This window comes from Rosa chinensis, chromosome 5, assembly GCF_002994745.2.
Source record: "Rosa chinensis cultivar Old Blush chromosome 5, RchiOBHm-V2, whole genome shotgun sequence".
Lineage (NCBI taxonomy): Eukaryota > Viridiplantae > Streptophyta > Magnoliopsida > Rosales > Rosaceae > Rosa > Rosa chinensis.
Genome location: NC_037092.1, coordinates 4,720,397 through 4,738,078, shown reverse-complemented (window position 1 = coordinate 4,738,078; position 17,682 = coordinate 4,720,397). Strand labels below are relative to the sequence as shown.

The following is a 17,682-nucleotide window of genomic DNA, read 5'->3' as shown; positions in this document are numbered from 1 at the left end:
TCCTTCTCCCCTTTTTTTCCTTTTTTTTTCTTTTTTTTTCTTTCCGGGCCCAGCCCTTCTCCCCCTTTTTTTTTCTCTCCTTTTTTTTTTCTTTTGGGCCGGCCGGGTCCTTTCCTTCTTCCTCCGGTTCTTCTCTCTTTTTCTTTATTTTTTTTCTTGTGGCAGTGGGCCACGTCTTCTTCTTCTTTCTCCGATTTGCAGGGGTTCTCTCTTCTCTCCTTTTTTCTTCTTCTTCTTGTTGGTTGGGTTTGCAGGTGATATCGATCAAATTTGCAGGTGGAAGCGACGAGAGCCCTGGGGTGCGTCACGGGCTTGCAGGTACTGCTGGAGCGAGGGAGGCAACGCGGGGCAAGGGCTTGGGCTGCTGGTGCGGTGGCGGCAGCAAGCAGAAAGCTTGCGTCTGGGCGCGGGGGCGCCGTGCAGAAGGGCAGCGACGCAGGAGGGCGTGTGTGCAGCGTGGGCAGGCGGATCAGGCGGACTGGAACAGGCGAAGCAGGCGGACTGGGCAGAGCTGGTCGCTGGTCGCTGGTCGGAGGTGCTGCAGATCGGAGGCGCTGCAGATCAGAGGCCTGGGCTGCTGCTGCAGTTCGATGTGCTGGTGCTGCTGCAGATCGCGGGGCGCTGGGGAGGAGGCCGGCCGGTGAGGTGAGGCTGAGGCCGAAATGGGGATTTTGTTTTTTTTTTTCTTTTTGTTTTTGGGTTGGCGGCAGAGAAGTCTTCTAAGGGTTTTTATTTTTTTTTGTAGCTAGGGTTAGAACTCGTGCTGATAACGTGTTGTAGGAGAATAGAATTGTATATTATCATTGATAATAGGAGCCCTTTAAATAGGGAGTTACAAGGTACCCAAAAGGTAATAGAATCCGATTACAATTGAATACCTAAAACACATTCCTATTACAACTCTAAACCTTAGTTTGTAGAGGCACACATTATGTCGATATCCTTCAACACATATCTATTTAATTGTAAAATATTATTATAATTAATAATTAACTCTCCTAATCTCCTATTTATATCATTTTTGAGATTTCTCATGTAGAATTGCATATCTTTGACATGTCAGTGTATCTTATTATACTCCAAATTACTACAATCTTATACAATTAAGTTTATCAAACACTCTTTTTGAAATACTATAGGTAACTGATCATGTAAACATTTCATGAAAATTCATTAATGATTTCCATGTTACTTTCTAAATTTTCATCATTTTTTTTGAAAATTTACTTAGATCGAAATTTCTTCAATATTTCTATCGAAATTTCTATTTTTTGGACTATCAATATTTTCTCGATATTAGATATTTTAGTCCTTGCTTGCGGTTGCTACTCTCTCAGTCATGACCTTACACTCCTCCTTACATTTCAGTTTCACTAAAGAGGACTAAATCTCAACAGTACTAGACTCGGTTCTGAAAACAACAATACAAGTATACGACCTATTAAAGACCTTGAAAATAGAATAAAGAGAGCCTGAGATTCTCAGACTTCACTGCTAAGCAACATTGTAATCAAACTGACCCCAAAAGAAAGTTAAGAACATATATAAAACACTAAAAGCAGCATGTGTTTCACAAGCATGGTGCAATCTGCACCACTTTCAGCTCCACTAGCACGCTACCCTCCCTAGCCGTGCGGCGAGCCGGCGACCTACAACCCAACCCTACATAGTCTTCTCCTCAACTCATCAACATGTTCCAATCCACTCAACACTGCTAAAGCCCTAAAAAGCTCATGTCTTTACATCCTTTTGTAAACACCGTCTAGTGCACAGGAAGCTTCCATTCATCTCGATACTGAAAAATGATAAAATATAAATATTAAATAAAAAATATTATAAATTTTTTTTAAAAAAAAACGAGTCAACCGAGTCAGGAACCTGGTTGAACCGAGTTGTTTAAACCCAACACCCACAAAGCAAAAAGAAAAAAAATCCAAAAAGCCAAAAGCCATCATCTTCTTCTTCTTCTTCCCAAAATGAAGGAGGAGCAAAAATGGCCTCACTACTGGGGCACCACACCGGAGCAAGACTACTACGATCAGCAGGGGATCAAATCCTCCAAATCCTACTTCACCTCTCCCAGAGGCCTCAGGCTCTTCACCCGCCAATGGCTTCCCATCGTCTCTCCTCCACGTGGCCTCATCTTCATGGTCCACGGCTACGGCAACGACATCAGCTGGACTTTTCAGGCCACCGCCATCTTCCTCGCCCAGAACGGCTTCGCCTGCTTCGCTCTCGACCTCGAATCCCACGGCCGCTCCCACGGCCTCCGAGCCTTCGTCCCGAACGTCGATCTCGTCGTCCAAGACTGCCGCTTCTTCTTCAGTTTCGTCAAGCAAAACCCCCAATACGAAACCCTACCGTCCTTCCTCTACGGCGAGTCGATGGGCGGCGCGATCTGTCTTCTGATCCACTTCGCCGATCCCGAAGCCTTCCACGGCGCGATTCTGGTGGCGCCGATGTGCAAAATCGCCGACGCCGTCAAGCCCAAGTGGCCGATCCCTCAGATACTGACGTTCGTCGCCAAGTTTCTCCCCACACTGGCGGTTGTGCCCACCGGGGACTTGATGGTCAAATCGGTCAAGGTCGAGGACAAAAAGGTAATTGCGGACATGAATCCCTCAAGGTACAGAGGGAGGCCCAGATTGGGTACAGTTCTGGAGCTACTAAGAGTTACAGACCATGTGAGCCGGAGACTCTGTGATGTCAGCCTGCCGTTTCTTGTGCTACACGGCAGTGCCGACGTGGTGACCGATCCTAATGTGAGCAGAGCTTTGTATGAAGAAGCAAAGAGTGAGGACAAGACGATCAAGATTTACGACGGGATGATGCATTCCTTGTTGTTTGGGGAGACTGATGAGAATGTCGAAATTGTTCGCGGCGACATTCTGGCTTGGTTGGATCAGAGGTGCAGAGCAAGAAATTGATTCAAATTGGTACAAGTCTGAAATTGTATTTGATTGAATATACTGAATAAGAAGCATTATGTTGTTCTACACTTCTACATTGATCCCAAATCACCAAACTCGTATACCAAGTAAACACCAACACTTGCATTCGACACAATATTTGGTTCCTATTATCTAAACTGTCATCAAACAATGCGACCATGCCATGGTGAACACCACTTTGCAAATTTACAACCAAAGAGTTGGGATATAGGAAAAGAACTAGGGTAAATACCCTCTGTGATTTACAACTGAAAACAAAAACAAGACACTTTGAACTTTGATATCTTTAATTGCTTTAGACTACAACCTATACAATATGATGGAGAACAACCAGTACAGGGAAAGAATAGAGAAACTGTAAAGATGAAAAAAAAATTGTAAGAAAAACCCTTGATCATGTGAGATTCTACGGACTATTAACATAATCATCTAGCTGATAGAGCCCTCATGCTACTCCTTCTCTAGATCTATTGTCAGATAACCTTCCAAGTATCAATTGTGCTGCGGCCAAAGCCGAAAACAAACCTATGGACAATGCCTTTTGTTAGCAAAACAAATCTGTTCAACCTATAAAAACTATCTAGTCACTTCATAAACAGGTACTTGAGATCATCAACTGTTAAGCGAGTCTGACGACCACCAGTCTCATCCTCTCCAAATGCAGATGCCACCATCTCTCTCTTCTTTTTCTGCCAAAACACCATATATATGTATGTATCAGAACAACAATTAGAAGCTTGCTAATAAGTCATGCAAAGCATTCCTCTCTTCTTCAAGGAATAAGGTTTCTTGAACAATAACCAAAGTACAGGGTAAACCCGGTCAAATAGTGAAGAGGAATATGTTCACAAGATTATGATCCAAGAACATTACATCATCTTTCCACCCACTTATAGGTCTTCAGAAATTATTTCTTAACCAATCAAAAATCACATAAACATCAAAACAAAGGTGAGACCAACTAGCTCAACTAATTCCTAAAATTACAGTGTAGCAAAAAAAAATTCCAAGTTGCATTGTCCATGTGTACAGTTCGCCCAAGTGATTCATCTCATAAGCCATTCACATATATACATTTAGGTTTTCTTTGGACAAAACAAATATACAGTAGTTTACCCTGCCAAGGTTTGGCATCGAAAACCTAGCTCCTCTTCTCTATCTCATTAGTTGATATCAGATTATAGTAGTTGACCATGGTTCCATAACCAACAACTTCCACTAATATACAACCAATTTCTCCAGACAACCATCATGCGTAACTTTTCTATTCAATCTCATACCGGTGATCAACACTTTTTAAACTACAACACGAGAAGAAAAAAAATGAAATGACGCGAGCACAGTACCTGAAGTGCTAAAATACGATCTTCGACCGTATCTCTCACAGTCAACCGTAAAACCGTAACAGGACGAGTCTGCCCAATACGATGTGCTCTATCAATTGCTTGATCTTCAGTCGTAGGATTCCACCACAGGTCCAAAAGAAGTACATGGCAGGCTGCAACCATGTTCAGACCAAGACTAGCAGCTTTCAAAGACATAATCATAACTGACACCTACATGAAACATATTAAAAACTCAGAACCATACCCAATAACTGAAAAACCAATTGATCGATTCCTAATATAGAAACTGGAAATATGTGGACATATCCTAAAATTTCCACGAACCTCAGGAAGAGTGTTAAAATCCTTTACAGCTTTATCTCTGGCAACAACTGACATTGTTCCATCAAGTCTTCTGTACTCAAGGCCGGAAGTTTTAAGACACGCTTCAAGCAAGTCCAGCATCCTAGTCCACTGTGAAAAGACTATTGCTTTTTCTCGAACTACCTTCTCAATTTTCTTAGGACTTTTGTCCACACCCAAGTTCTGTCCATCAGAACTGTCCTCAAGGGACTCAGCCCCATCAATGTCAAAAGACGTTGTAGAACAGCTGGCATTTTTATCAATGCTTTCCGGTAAGCAACTATTTTCTGTAGTGCAAGTCTTTGGTTTACACATCAAGCAGAGAACCTCAAGTGCAGCCTTAATCTTGGATGAATTGTACGAGCTATCCTCATAGAAAGACTCTACAGCATCAAAAACTTCAGAACCCATGCCCCCTTGACTAGGTTGGTCAGAAAGTGAACTGTTTAAAGTGGCTTTTGAAAAGACGGAAGACACATTCAATCGAACTTTGCAACTTGTGTTGGGGCACTGGTTGTCATCACCAGTGAGATAGTCACAAATGCATTGGCTACAGAAGACATGACCACATTCAGAAACAACGGCATCTTCGGGTGCATCCTAAAAGAAAAGTAAACAGGAGTGTCAGAACAGAAAAGTTATATCATTTCTCAACCTGCCATTAATCAAACTAAAATAAAGGAGTAAATCCAAAGCATAGGGGAAGTTCAGTTATAATGCAACAGAGCATGTGTAATCCTCATTATAATTACATCCATTAGACAACATACAACAAATGCTGTACTTAATTATACCAAAACTATCTCCATTACAACAGCATACTTGTGATGGCTGGATAATGACACACATGGTAAGAACATAAGTCTATTCCCTGTATGGTAAAGGACATATGGGTAAGAACATATGAGTCTTATCTCCTAAATGGTAAAGGACATGTATTTTTGTCTGCAGCTAAGACATCGACCGTGAAGCAGCATGCCATCAGAAGCTACAGAAGGCACACCATGCCCCACGTCAGCAAGTTTGGCATTTAAGCAATACCACCATGCTTGACAGGGCTCCATAAACCCAACATATATTTACAAACTCCTTAGTAGATTATATCAACTCTACTCTTAAACAACTTAGGAATTCCGGAATTATGTAATCTTTAAAGATTAGAACTCTTTGAAAATTTTACAAATTTCATCACAATAAGCAGTACCAAGATATGGAACCACTTGGGTGAAATTGAAATATTATAATTGTATACACTATAAGATTAATATATCATGGAACTATATTAAGCAGATAGGTATCAGCAAACACCAACTAAGCTGACAAAAGAAAGTCCCAGAAGAAGATGTAAACATATGGATACTAAGCCAAAATGACATCCACACATTTCAGCAGTCAACATTCAACTTAAGTAGATAATATAGGGAAAAAGTAAAAACTTACATTGCAGATACCGCATATTGCCAAAGAAGCTTCCAAACAATTCAGAAGGGATACTTGTTTGTCATGAGTAAGCTTCTTTGCCTTCTCAACCGAAGATTTCCATAAAGACTGTGATTCATAACGTCTGACAAGAAGAGGGTGATCACAAGCTTGTCGAAGTCGCAAGAGCATCAATAAAATATTAACATAATTTTGTTTCACAGTTCCGGCAGCTGCATATTCCTGACATGTCGAGCATACTTATGTGAGAGAGAAAAAAAAACAAAAGGTAAATAAACACAGATTCCATATAAAGTCATCTATTCTATACTTCGATGAAAGATTTCTTTGCTTCCTTTCAAAAAGAAAGCATATGAAATATCAAACTCCAATTTAACTTCCAAGGAAAACATACTTCAAATTGAGCGCGTGAATCACTCTCTAGCCTTGAGTAAAAATCTCGTTCTTCCGCGGAGAATTCCACCCTTTTCAGTTCTATAAATTTTGGTGGTAAATTAATAATAGGTTCTCCATCAAGAAGAGTGCCTGCAGGAAACAAGTACCATTAGATGGCCATAACTCAAGGTTGATAAAACGTATACAGTCAGAAGAGCTCAGAATATCCAATTACAGACATGCAACTTATTAGTATAAACCCTCAAAAATCTATTGAAATAAGTACTCCTGTTTTATTCAATGAGACATGCACAATCATTGAGCAAAAACTACTATTTGGTCTCACCTTTTGTGCGGCGTAACATAATTGTCTTCAGAACAGCTTGTAGCATTCTGTACCCTTTTGTTGGATTCTTACTAATTGGAAATTTTATTTTTGCACAAAACGACTTGTACACCGCATAAGGGTCATATCTCAGAAATCTGAAGTAGCTATAAAGATCATCAATCGCATTCTGGATAGGTGTCCCCGATAAGCACCACCTACGTTTCGCTCGAAGCCCCCAACAGGCCCTAGCTACTTGAGTTCTGTGATTCTTAATACTCTGGGCTTCATCCAAGACAACCCTAAACCATCCAACCTTAGCAAGAGGGCGAGCAAGAGACTCAAGCGCTGCAGTCTCCAATCCCTTCTTACCCTTTGAGCATTTATTAGGATATTTCCTTTTCTTAGATGAAAACCCCATATGTGGAGAATCATACTCCTCTCGCTTTCCTTTCTCCTCATCTTCTCCATCAGCAAGAGGCTGCTTTGGGACCTCCATGCTGACAATTGAATATGTTGTGAGGACAACATCATACTTAGCTAGCTCACACGGATCCCTCGTTCGATTGCCTCCATGGTAGACTAGCACTGAGAGTTTAGCTTTTTCTGTTATTTTATTACGCAACTCCTCTGCCCATTGCCGCAAGACACTGGTGGGACAAACAACGAGTGTTCCACAAGCTGGCCTTCCCTTTGTTTGTATCAAAGATTTCATGCTCTTCTCAGAAGTTTCATTTGAGACACTTGAATGAGCATCAGCATCTTGCTTCCTTCTGCTAACCTCAGGAAGCATGTCATCATCCTGGTCCAAATCCAGAGTTTCCAGCTTGCACTTTTTTTCATCTAGACAGGCTCCAGAAGCAGGAGGCCTTTCCTTAAGTATGAGTGCAATTGTCGATATCGTTTTTCCCAATCCCTGCAAAATGAAGATTGGATATCAGGCATAAGTCTTTGACAGATAATTGGTATTGAAAAATTCCCGAAGGATGGTATAGACCTGATCATCTGCAAGTATTCCTCCGCAACAAGGCAAGCTAGCTGTCTCCTTCTGAACCATCCATGACAATGCAATTCTCTGTACAGGACATGAGTTAATGCTTAGATGAACTCCATTCACGCACAAAAACACACAGAAAGCAGGGGATCAGAACAATAAGGAGCTGGAGAGCCAGAGTTCCAGATCATAATATCTTTGGGGAAGATAAAGGCACAACAAAGTGGACACCCTAAAAGAGAAAAGATAAACCACAGCTCCACTTAATGGGAGGAGGGAGGGTGGGGTAAAATATTCAACTGGAAATGCAAATATTTTCATCTGTACATTGGAATTAAACAGAAGAACCAACTCCTTTACCTTAAAACATGGAAATAACTATTTTAAGCATAAACAATTACTTCAGTTGATTATTAGAACCTAGATTCTTACCACTGCCAACCACAAATCACATAAACTATGGTAGTTAAGAAGTATATGAAGGGTAGAATTGAAAACCTGATGTCGTAAGAGAGGTACTGTTAAAACTCCATCTGGTGGAAGAGCTTCTGACTTGGGCTGTGAAAGGTCCTGGAATGCATCACAAATTTGGTTGAGGCTTTTTCCCATGTCAAGTTTCAGTAATTTATGTTAATTAAGTGAAGTAGTTGCTTTAAATTTTGAAATACCCACCAAATACCCTTTGCTAAATAACATGCTTAAGACAATAAATTTAAAGTAAGAATGCAAAACTATAATGATAATGATAAGGAATAAAATAAGTACAGTAACTTCCACAAAGCGGTTAGCAAGTTAGCTTAAGATTTTATAAATATTTGTTACTTTAAACAAAGATGCAAGACAAAAACACCAATTAGCAATTTAGCGCGCAGGTGAGCACTTGACAAGGAGCTAGGGCATAAATTTCTTTTTTTATATCTTTAGGAAGGCAAGGGGCCAACAAAAAGCAGATGCTTAACAAATCAAACATTAAGAATCTTGCTGTCATTCATTGATGAGCAGTATTTACGAGAGAGAAAGCAAACCTGCAATGCTACTCTCAAGATCAATTGCTCCTCCCTTGTCCTGAATCGTATGCCTCCCACTCCTGTGTCGTGATCACTAGATTGTTGTGAATTAACGATGTTACTTCCAACTGCTAGAGAGCGATTCAAGGGCTCCGGGTAATGAGTATTGCTAACCACTGGAAGGCGACGTGTGGGTGCAGGATCACTCTTATCTTCAATAATGCATACATCATAGTCATCTTCTGCAGGGGATTTTTCAGAGAAGTTACTATGAATAGACTCGGGGCTGACTTTTGAAGAAGGAAAACCCATGCTCTTAGGCAGACAGTGTTTACCCTCAAGTCTGTCCGTACTATAACCCTGATTCCTGTTTGAAGAGAATGGCTGAGCAGCTGGCAACTGATGTTCCAAACCATTTAGATTCACATATCCACCACCAACATGGGGTAAAGAACTTCCATTTATATTACCTTCAGAATAATAAGTTCTCTTCGTATCAACAATCATCTCTGCTTTAGCATGCCCTGAATTTCCAAAAGGCTGAGTAGATACATCATAACCTGAGAGCTTTGGTTCCTTGTCAAAAGAGATACCATCAGCATTGTAAGATGGCTTTCTACTGTCATCCATGAATGAAAAAGAATGAAACGTATCAGTACTAGGAGCAACCAACTCATCAATATTTTCATCCTTCACACCAGTGAATTCCCGTTTGCTTGACATGTATGTCTCAGTAGAACCCAAAGGCTTGACTGAAGCCTTGTTGTCAACAGGACAAGAGTCAGCATCCAATGAAGAATTCCCACTAACAGCCGAAATACAATTATATCTTCCATAATCAAAATTCCACTCCTTGATATCTGAAGCATCAATCATTGGCGAATCAAAGCCATATGTACCGGTTATTCCCTCCTGACAATTGATATTCATCTTACTGCTTGAGCATGAACTATCAGTGTGAAACTCCAGTGATTCATCCTTCACATTAGTCACCATTTCTTTGTTACTTGGAAATAATGTAGAGTAGTAGCTATAAGGACTATGCTGGATTGAGGACTCTGCCAAATATCTATTGTCTAAGCTCATACCATCCGCAGCTGTATAATGGTCACTGAAAAGATCAGAATTTTGACAGAGAGTAGATTCGGTAGAAGTAACATGTGGTGAACATATATCTATATCTAGAAAGGGTATTTCCATAGATGTACAAGAATTATTTTCCGATGGTCCCAAGGTTTCTGGGGTGTTTTCCCCCAAAGCACCATACGGTCTGGAATTCATGTCCATGTTATCGATATCAAGGTTTTGTGAAGAATCTGCAATCATCAAAAGATATCAATTAGTGCTTCCACCTCAAATTTCAAAAACAAAACTAAATAGATGCAATAACATGGTGAAAAGCTTCAAACACATAGCAAAAAGGCCAACTGTATGGTCCAAGGTAGTGGCATACATTCAGAATCAACTTTCCCTGCCACATCTGCTTTCCCCTGCAGGACATTAAGATCTCCGTGGTCTAAAACATGATTAGTATGTCCTTCTTCAAAACTAGAAGTGGTGCTACTAGTGGGCTGTGAAACATCAACCCTCTCAGTGAAGTAAGTCTCCGTGCACGGAACCAACGAAAACCAGTCTTTAAGACTTGTAGGGAACATGTGCCCATGAGAGCTGGTCTGTGCTGGTGGTTTCCTGTCAATAGACATTGCAGGGTTCCCTCCACACTCAAAGGAACCACCTGGACCCCCTGCCACAGAATCTGATGCTTCTGAGATATATGGAGGATGCCATGGACCAGGAGAGCCAGTGTATGCTGTTGGTTTGCTATCTTTGTAGTCAGAGAACATTGCAGGGTTCCCTGCATAATCAAAGGAACCACCTGGACGCCCTGCCCCAGAATCCGAAGCTTCAGAGCTGTATGGGGGATGCCATGATCCGAAACCCCCTAAATCAGCTGATGATTCTGCTTTTAAAACTTGCGATCCTAATCAACCAAAGAATCAAACAATCAAATGTCGCCGAATGTAGAAGTTAGTAATCTATATTCCTGATCCAAAGCAACAAACAACAAAAACCTACTACAATGCTAAGCCACAGATGGAAGAGTGAAAGAATCCACTAAAATTATAATCACAAAACAAAGTCACTTACCACTTTGGAGCAGTGTATCCTCACGGTAATCAGCACCGGAAACTGCTTCAGCTTGTGATCCGCTTCCCAATGATGAATCCTCCGGACAACTCTGTAGTTGGCACTCAAAAGTTCAGCAAAAACAATAGGAAAGAAGCCCCTAACCATAAGGCTCGGGGAAATCATTTCAAAACCAGCAACACAAAGACTATAAGAAATCAAAAATGATAACTACAAGTAGCAATAAACAGAAACAAGAAAGGAATGTCCAAGTTCATCTATAGCAAAATTTGATCTCAATGCACTCAAAACCTCCTCAGGTGCTTCCCATTAGTATCATGCAACTTACTACTCAAACCCCTTTCTACTCGAAACTAAACCACCAAAATTCCCCCACAAAATCAAAACTCCTTATAAAAACCCAGCTCAAATCCAGTAGAACAAACCAAGCTTTCCACATCCACCCACACACAGCTCACAAATTTCAACCTCAAAATTTCAGGCGCCGCCGTACCCAACCCCAAAATCAACCAAATTCACAAAGCCCGACCCAAAATTCCTCCACAGTAAAAAATAAAAAAAACTTTTCATCTCTCAGCTCATAAAATTACCGGGGGTTCTTCCTCGAGAAGACGATAGAATGTATCGAGATCGATCGACATGTCCTCGCCATCGAAATCCTCGGCGGCGAATCCACAATTAGAACTCTCCTCCACCGCCATCAACATAACTCAAAAGAAAACTCAAACCCTAACCCTAACCTCCTCCTCTCCTCCTCCTCCGCCTCCGCCGCCGCGCTGTCGTAAAACCCTGGTCCGATCAAACCCCGACGAAGAATTCAGAAACGGCGACGACTCAGATCGCGTCGATTGCAATCGCATTATCAAATCGGGAGCGAAATTTAGAGAGAAAGAGAGAGGGGATCGTTTTTGTCAAGGTGAGGGTTTTTTCTGAGAAAGTTCTGGATGCGACTTTTTCTTTTTATCGGGGACTCTAACCTTTTTTTTTTTTTTTGAATGCGGGGGTGCGCAGGTTAAGAGGTGGGTTGGGGTCTGGGAGGTGCGTAGCTTAAGGACTATAGGGGGGACTCGGTCGTGGTTGGTTGGCGGGTTCTTTTGGTTAAGTCGGTTTCATTTATTTATGTATATAGGCTCCCACGCTTTTCCGTTTCCCACTAAGGATGACGAGACTGATTGGGTTTAGTCCTGGCTAAGCTACTATTATACGGCTTTTGTCGGTACTCCTCTTAATAGGAAAAATGAATTTTTTTTCTTCTTCTTGAAATAGAAAATATTTGTCTGATATAATTTGGTCCGGTGGAATTAATCTCTCTTTCGTAAATTAGAAGTCGTGATTCGTGAGTATAGTTGTTGTAATTCTCAGTTGTTGATATAATTAAAAAAATAATAATAATAATAAGGTATAACCAGATCTTACTACAAATTATATTGAAAAAGGAAAATTCAAGGAAAAAATCTATAGTAAACGGATCAATTACCAAGAAAATACCATGAAAACAACATATCTAGTATCTACTTTGTCTTTATTTTAGTATTATTTGGAATTATTACTTTTTCAATAAAGATACAACTTTTTTTTTTTGAATGAATAAATATACAACTTAACATCATATAGTCTTTTTTAGTACTCGTTGCTTGGATGAATTCACTTCCATATATCTCATTAATAATAGTATATAAGAGTTTAATTTAACGGAACACTTTGAATCTCAAAAACACAATTATAAAGAGCTCACAACACAAACAGACATTTATCGAAAACAAGATAAATATATGTAAAATGACCCTACTTGCTCTTCAAAAGTTATACACGTCCGAAATGCGATAATATTTATTTTATTTTGGGGTTCTTTTTCTTTGCATTGTAGTTAAAAAGTAAACGCAAAAGGTTTGGGAGGTTCATAATTATGCTAGAGTGCTATACGTTGGAACATAGCACACGCTTTGTTAAAACGTTAACATCAAAACTGAGTTTCCTCGTTATTCAACGGAAGAGTGTGAAACCAACTTGAAACACGTTGGGAAAGTTCCAAGTTTCCAACTGGCAACAACAAAGAGGCAGGTGTTATAATTTACCCGCTCTTTCGCGCTTGGCGCCAATTATAGTACTGTTGTACGCTTGTACTGATGGGGCAGGCCCAAATACTAAATAGGCTCAAATTATGGGCCTGGAGAAAGTAGAAGTTACTTTGGGCTGAGAGATGGGTTTAACGGGTTGAGTCCAGCTCAGTCTGAATTTCAGTTTTCACCAAAATAAAGTCAGATTCTCAACAAACACACACTTTGTATTCCTACCTTTTCAACAAATACACTTTAGTCGAGGCAGACGTTTAAGCACTTAAAGAACACAGACATTGACATGATTTGGGCCTTGGTTATCCACAGTGACATTCATTTTTCCTTGCACGTTTTCTGCCCCCAGCTTCTGAAGCATTCCTACCTTCTTGGCTAGTTCCACATGGCAGGTTCTGTGCTATGGTCTCCAACCCAAAGTAGAGACTCTTCATATCCAATTGTGTAGCCATACAACTTCCTGCTAACCTTATGTGTTTCAAACTTCTCTTCCTTATGACCACTCTTTATCAACTTGAACTCAGTATCGCAATCCCTACCCTCACTGATTGGTGCTTTCTCCAAAACTGTACCAGTTTCCATAACCATGATTAGCCGTAAAGAACGCATTCTAACAGGCCGATCAGAAATCTTTAAGGTAAAGAGCTTAGTCCAAGACTCACTCACGTTATACTCTTTCATGACCCACAGATCAATAAAACTGGCACGTCGATTCAGACAATCCAATGCACACAGGCATCCTCTAAAATCCCCTAGCTCCATGATACACTGACCCGGTTTGAAGTCAGGCAGCAGCATAGTTCGGAACTTCTCATGTGTTAAATCGAAAGCCAGTATCTCTTTATCAATCCAATGAAGTGCCTCATTTGAAAGAGTCCCTGCAACGTCCCTTTGGATGCGGAAAGGAACTGCGATCCTTTTCCAAATGTTACTGTTCGATGAGAAGCTATGGCGCTCAATGTTCAATGAGTAGAGGTTGTTACTGTTCGATGAGAAGTTATGGTGCTCAATGTTCAATGAGTAGAGGTTGTCTATGAGAACTTTGAAGTCGCCGGTGGCTGACAAGTAGCCAAAACCATAACAGCGTACATATGGAACTCTTTGTACTCGTAAAGGAGAAGCAGGTAACTTTTTGTAGAATTGAGTTGAAGGGTTCCAAATATATATGTCCAAATCGATACTGCTTCGATGAGAAAGAGTTGCACATACTAAACCATTGCAGGAGGAGAGTGAGCGGAGTTCATCGCCCGGATTCTTGAACGGACATCTGAGCTTTCTGTCCGTAGAATTGTCTCCGGTGGACCATAACGTCTCCAAGTCTCTAGATTCGAATTCAGATTCTCTCCGGTCGAAGCAGAGGGCTCTGTGACTCCGAGTTTGCTGGAATTGGGATTTGGCGAAATTTGGGTCGGACAATATGATGAAACGCCAGCGTTTCGAAACGGAGGTGAAGCGGATTAGGGATTTGATCGGCAACCTCTCCATGATTTGAACTATCACATGTTCCGGTAGGTACACTGCCATTTGAAAAATTGCCTTCGTTACTCTTCAAGGCTTGGAAGCTATAAATTCGTACACTATGAGATAGAGTTGCAAGTCCGTAACGATCCCGAGTTGATTATACTATTCTATAATGAGTTCAGAACAGTCCATGAACAATGTAAGAAGTAACTTCAATTATATTATCTTATATACACATAGAATCTGTGTGAAATAAGGAATCTATATGAAGTTAGGAATCCAAAATATGTATGTGTGTATTTTTTCTCAATTTTTCAATCTTTAGTTGATTTGAGTATGCTAGAGCGGATTTGATTTTCGATTACGTACGGCAATGCGAATTTGTTTGACGTTTGTGATTTTGGCGCATAGGCTGGACCGAAGAAATACTTAACGAGTGATGAGTGGGAGAAGAAGCTTAATGATGTAAAGATCAAGAAAGAGGACATGAATAAACTTGTGATGAATTTCCTTGTGACTGAGGGTTATGTCGATGCGGCGGAGAAATTCCGAAAGGAATCTGGAACCGAACGTACCCTTTTTGTTTGTTTAGTTATTGATGCAATGTAAATTGTAGTTGGTTTGATTTGAGTTGTGTTATGGGATTCCTTTTCTTGGTGGTGTTGGTAGTATGTGTTTGTCCTTATGAGTGTGTAGCAGATATTGATCTTGCAACAATCACTGACCGCGCAGTGTGGAGGATGCAATTGAGAAAGTGAACGACTCGAACCCGGAGGTAAGATTCACTTTTTGTTTTGAGCTTGTGATCATTACATATAGTTATGATTCGATAGTGAAGACACTATTCTCATATTGTTAATCTGTCAATCTTGGGCTATATATTAAGTGTGGTAGTTACTAGAGTGATGCAAATAATCCTCAGCCATGGATAGGGTACAAATTTGATACGAGGGTTAACAACCGCTTGTGAATTTACTTAGGAATTGAGGCAGGAACAATATCAAACAGTGATCCATTATGTTGTGAATCAAACCAATTAACCAGCCTTGTATCCTTGAAATCTTGAATATCTGAATTTGAATTTGGCCTTCATCTGTTACGTGGTGGTTGCTTGCCCTTTTTTCCGATATGATTCCACCTGAATGCTACTTCATCCTTGCAACCATGACATGATTAGTTTTTTAAGGAGGTTATGTTGCTGTGATTCCACACCTTTTCCTTTCCGGGACTCGAGAATTAGAGAAACATTAAGTGCATGTTTCTTGAGTTTAGAGTAGTATAATTCTTCCCTCTACTTACAGTTAGGCCAACCAACCTTCGAAAAGAAAGAAACTAAACAAAGACAAAGGCACGGTGCTATGTCAAAACCGTGGGTGAAAGAATTTACTCCTCCGGAGACCGGAGTTTAGTAGTTTTGGTGTTATTTAGAATGGTATTGATTTCTGTACCACCCTACCAATGTTAGTAACCATAGCACTCATCACTGTGTGTGCCTTGGACCTCTTATCATTTAGGACCAACTTTTAGATTCCAGGGAGTAGATATGAACAAGCTATAAGAGTGTGATTTCCTTGGGGTGTCGTCGATCTCTCTATCATTGATTCTATAACAAAAAATGTTCGTATTGAGATCTTTACAAGTAGTTTTTTGCTTTTTAGTATATTGGATTCAGTCTATTCCTTTAGAAAATATAACTGTCTATCTCAATTTATTTGATGGTCTGTGGAAATTCTGTCTTCAGATTCTGGACACAAATCCCCAATTATTTTTCCCTCTCCAACAGCAAAGGTTGATAGAACTAATTAGGAATGGAAAGGTAAAAGAGGCTCTTGAGTTTGCTAGAAAGAGCTAGCACCAAGAGGAGAAGAAAATGTAGGATTCAGCTACTGTGCCTTTGTTTTGGTTGACTGTGATGTGCTATGGCACATAACAATGTGTTTAATAATTGAAAGTCATGCAGCCCTCCGACATGCTGGCAGTCTCGTTGCCTTGTTGTCGTTATTCATCGAGTATTACTCTAAATTTTGTGATCATCACCCAACAACCTGAACAAATTAGCCCGATGCAGCCTTTTAAGTACTTAAGGTCATCTCCAACCGAAATGGCTAAAAATAGCCCTGACGTTAAACTTTAACCTTGAATTCTGTACTATTTATCGATATGACATCAACATTCTCTAACCCGTCAAGGCTAAATTATAGCCCTAAAATATATTTTAACATTTTGGATATGTTATATATATATTCTTATTTTTTATCTGCAATTTACTTATAGTAATTGAAATCATTTTTATGATAAAAAATATTTTTTCGGTTGTATTTTTTTGTTTTTTAAGATAATCAAAAATATCTTTAGCTGATTTTGAAATGGAATAAAACTAATTTCGAAATGGAATAAAGCTGATTTCGAAATGAAATAAAGTTGAATTCGAAATGGAATAAAGCTGATTTCCAAATGGAATAAAGCTGAACTCGAAATGGAATAAAGCTGAACTCGAAATGGAATAAAGTTGTTTTGTACGTGAAGCCTCGTTATCTTCAGCAAAAATTTTGTATAAATTGAGTGCTTCATCTTCAGCATAACTCACAAAATCATATACATTTCTCTACTCACCTTCATCAGCTTCATACTTATTTCTTTTTTCTTTAAACACTTTCGAAATGAGTTCTAATTGGTTCAATAAGTGGCAAGAAAGGTTACGCGCAGAAGAGGAAGAGAATGAAGAAGATGAAGAGATGGAAATGCATGCAACATAAGTTATGACGACGGCAGCTAGTTGGTTGACAAATAACCAATTCCGTCGTCCACAACCGCAATGGGGTGGGTCGGTTCCCGGGCGCAAATACATCCCTCGATTTCGTTCACGTGCGAACGATGATCTATTGCAAAAGTACTTCGTCGAAAATCCGGTGTACCCACTAGAAATATTCAGACGTCGCTACAAAATGAGACGTGAAGTTTTCCTTCGCCTACTAGACGATGTCCAGTCAGCTAACCCCTACCTTCAGGCAAAAATGTGACAATAAAGCGCAACTCGGCTTTTCGCCTCATGTGAAATTGACTTGCACACTCCGATGATGGCTTACGGACAAGTGGCACACTTTCTTGATGAAAACTTCATGAAGGCTGAATCTGCTGCTATAAAAAACTTCGATGAATTTTGTCGTACGATCGTCACCATTTACCAGCAACGATATCTTCGAGCACCAAACAGAGAGGAT

General features: G+C 40.2%; 3 protein-coding genes and 1 pseudogene across 4 annotated transcripts; 2 read left to right on the top strand and 2 right to left on the bottom strand.

Annotated features, from left to right (window-relative positions):
- Nucleotides 1-1,907: 1,907 nt before the first annotated feature.
- LOC112165064 (caffeoylshikimate esterase) lies at nucleotides 1,908-3,004 on the top strand. The gene has a single exon (XM_024301463.2). It carries the CDS (start codon nucleotides 1,977-1,979, stop codon nucleotides 2,925-2,927), a length of 951 nt encoding a protein of 316 aa, XP_024157231.1. The 5' UTR covers nucleotides 1,908-1,976; the 3' UTR covers nucleotides 2,928-3,004.
- LOC112165063 (helicase-like transcription factor CHR28) lies at nucleotides 2,934-11,914 on the bottom strand. 2 transcript variants are annotated; one of them, XM_024301461.2, is made up of 13 exons: nucleotides 11,519-11,914; nucleotides 10,929-11,019; nucleotides 10,234-10,761; nucleotides 9,116-10,096; nucleotides 8,799-9,022; nucleotides 8,272-8,343; nucleotides 7,777-7,854; nucleotides 6,801-7,695; nucleotides 6,474-6,604; nucleotides 6,080-6,301; nucleotides 4,622-5,239; nucleotides 4,298-4,507; nucleotides 2,934-3,640 (listed from the first exon to the last, which is right to left on the bottom strand). In XM_024301461.2, the coding sequence occupies exons 1-13, from the start codon at nucleotides 11,633-11,635 to the stop codon at nucleotides 3,536-3,538; spliced, it is 4,272 nt and encodes a 1,423-aa protein (XP_024157229.1). In that variant the 5' UTR covers nucleotides 11,636-11,914; the 3' UTR covers nucleotides 2,934-3,535. The 2 variants fall into 2 exon arrangements, with proteins under 2 accessions (XP_024157229.1, XP_024157228.1); XM_024301460.2 differs by having other exon boundaries at nucleotides 8,799-10,096; nucleotides 11,519-11,913.
- Nucleotides 11,915-13,375: 1,461 nt separating this feature from the next.
- LOC112202967 (F-box protein CPR1-like) lies at nucleotides 13,376-14,524 on the bottom strand. Its single transcript, XM_024344002.1, has one exon. The coding sequence runs from the start codon at nucleotides 14,522-14,524 to the stop codon at nucleotides 13,376-13,378; it is 1,149 nt and encodes a 382-aa protein (XP_024199770.1).
- LOC112202966 lies at nucleotides 14,520-16,510 on the top strand (annotated as a pseudogene).
- Nucleotides 16,511-17,682: the final 1,172 nt, after the last annotated feature.

Excerpts from the sequence above, each read along its gene's own strand:
- LOC112165064 (XM_024301463.2), top strand. The coding sequence starts at position 1,977 with ATGAAGGAGGAGCAAAAATGGCCTCACTACTGGGGCACCACACCGGAG.
- LOC112202967 (XM_024344002.1), bottom strand. The coding sequence starts at position 14,524 with ATGGCAGTGTACCTACCGGAACATGTGATAGTTCAAATCATGGAGAGG.
- LOC112165063 (XM_024301460.2), bottom strand. The coding sequence starts at position 11,635 with ATGTTGATGGCGGTGGAGGAGAGTTCTAATTGTGGATTCGCCGCCGAG. Across the intron at positions 6,605-6,800 it reads TATGTTACGCCGCACAAAAG|GCACTCTTCTTGATGGAGAA; the intron begins GTGAGACCAAAT and ends TGTTTCCTGCAG. Across the intron at positions 3,641-4,297 it reads ATCGTATTTTAGCACTTCAG|AAAAAGAAGAGAGAGATGGT; the intron begins GTACTGTGCTCG and ends GTGTTTTGGCAG.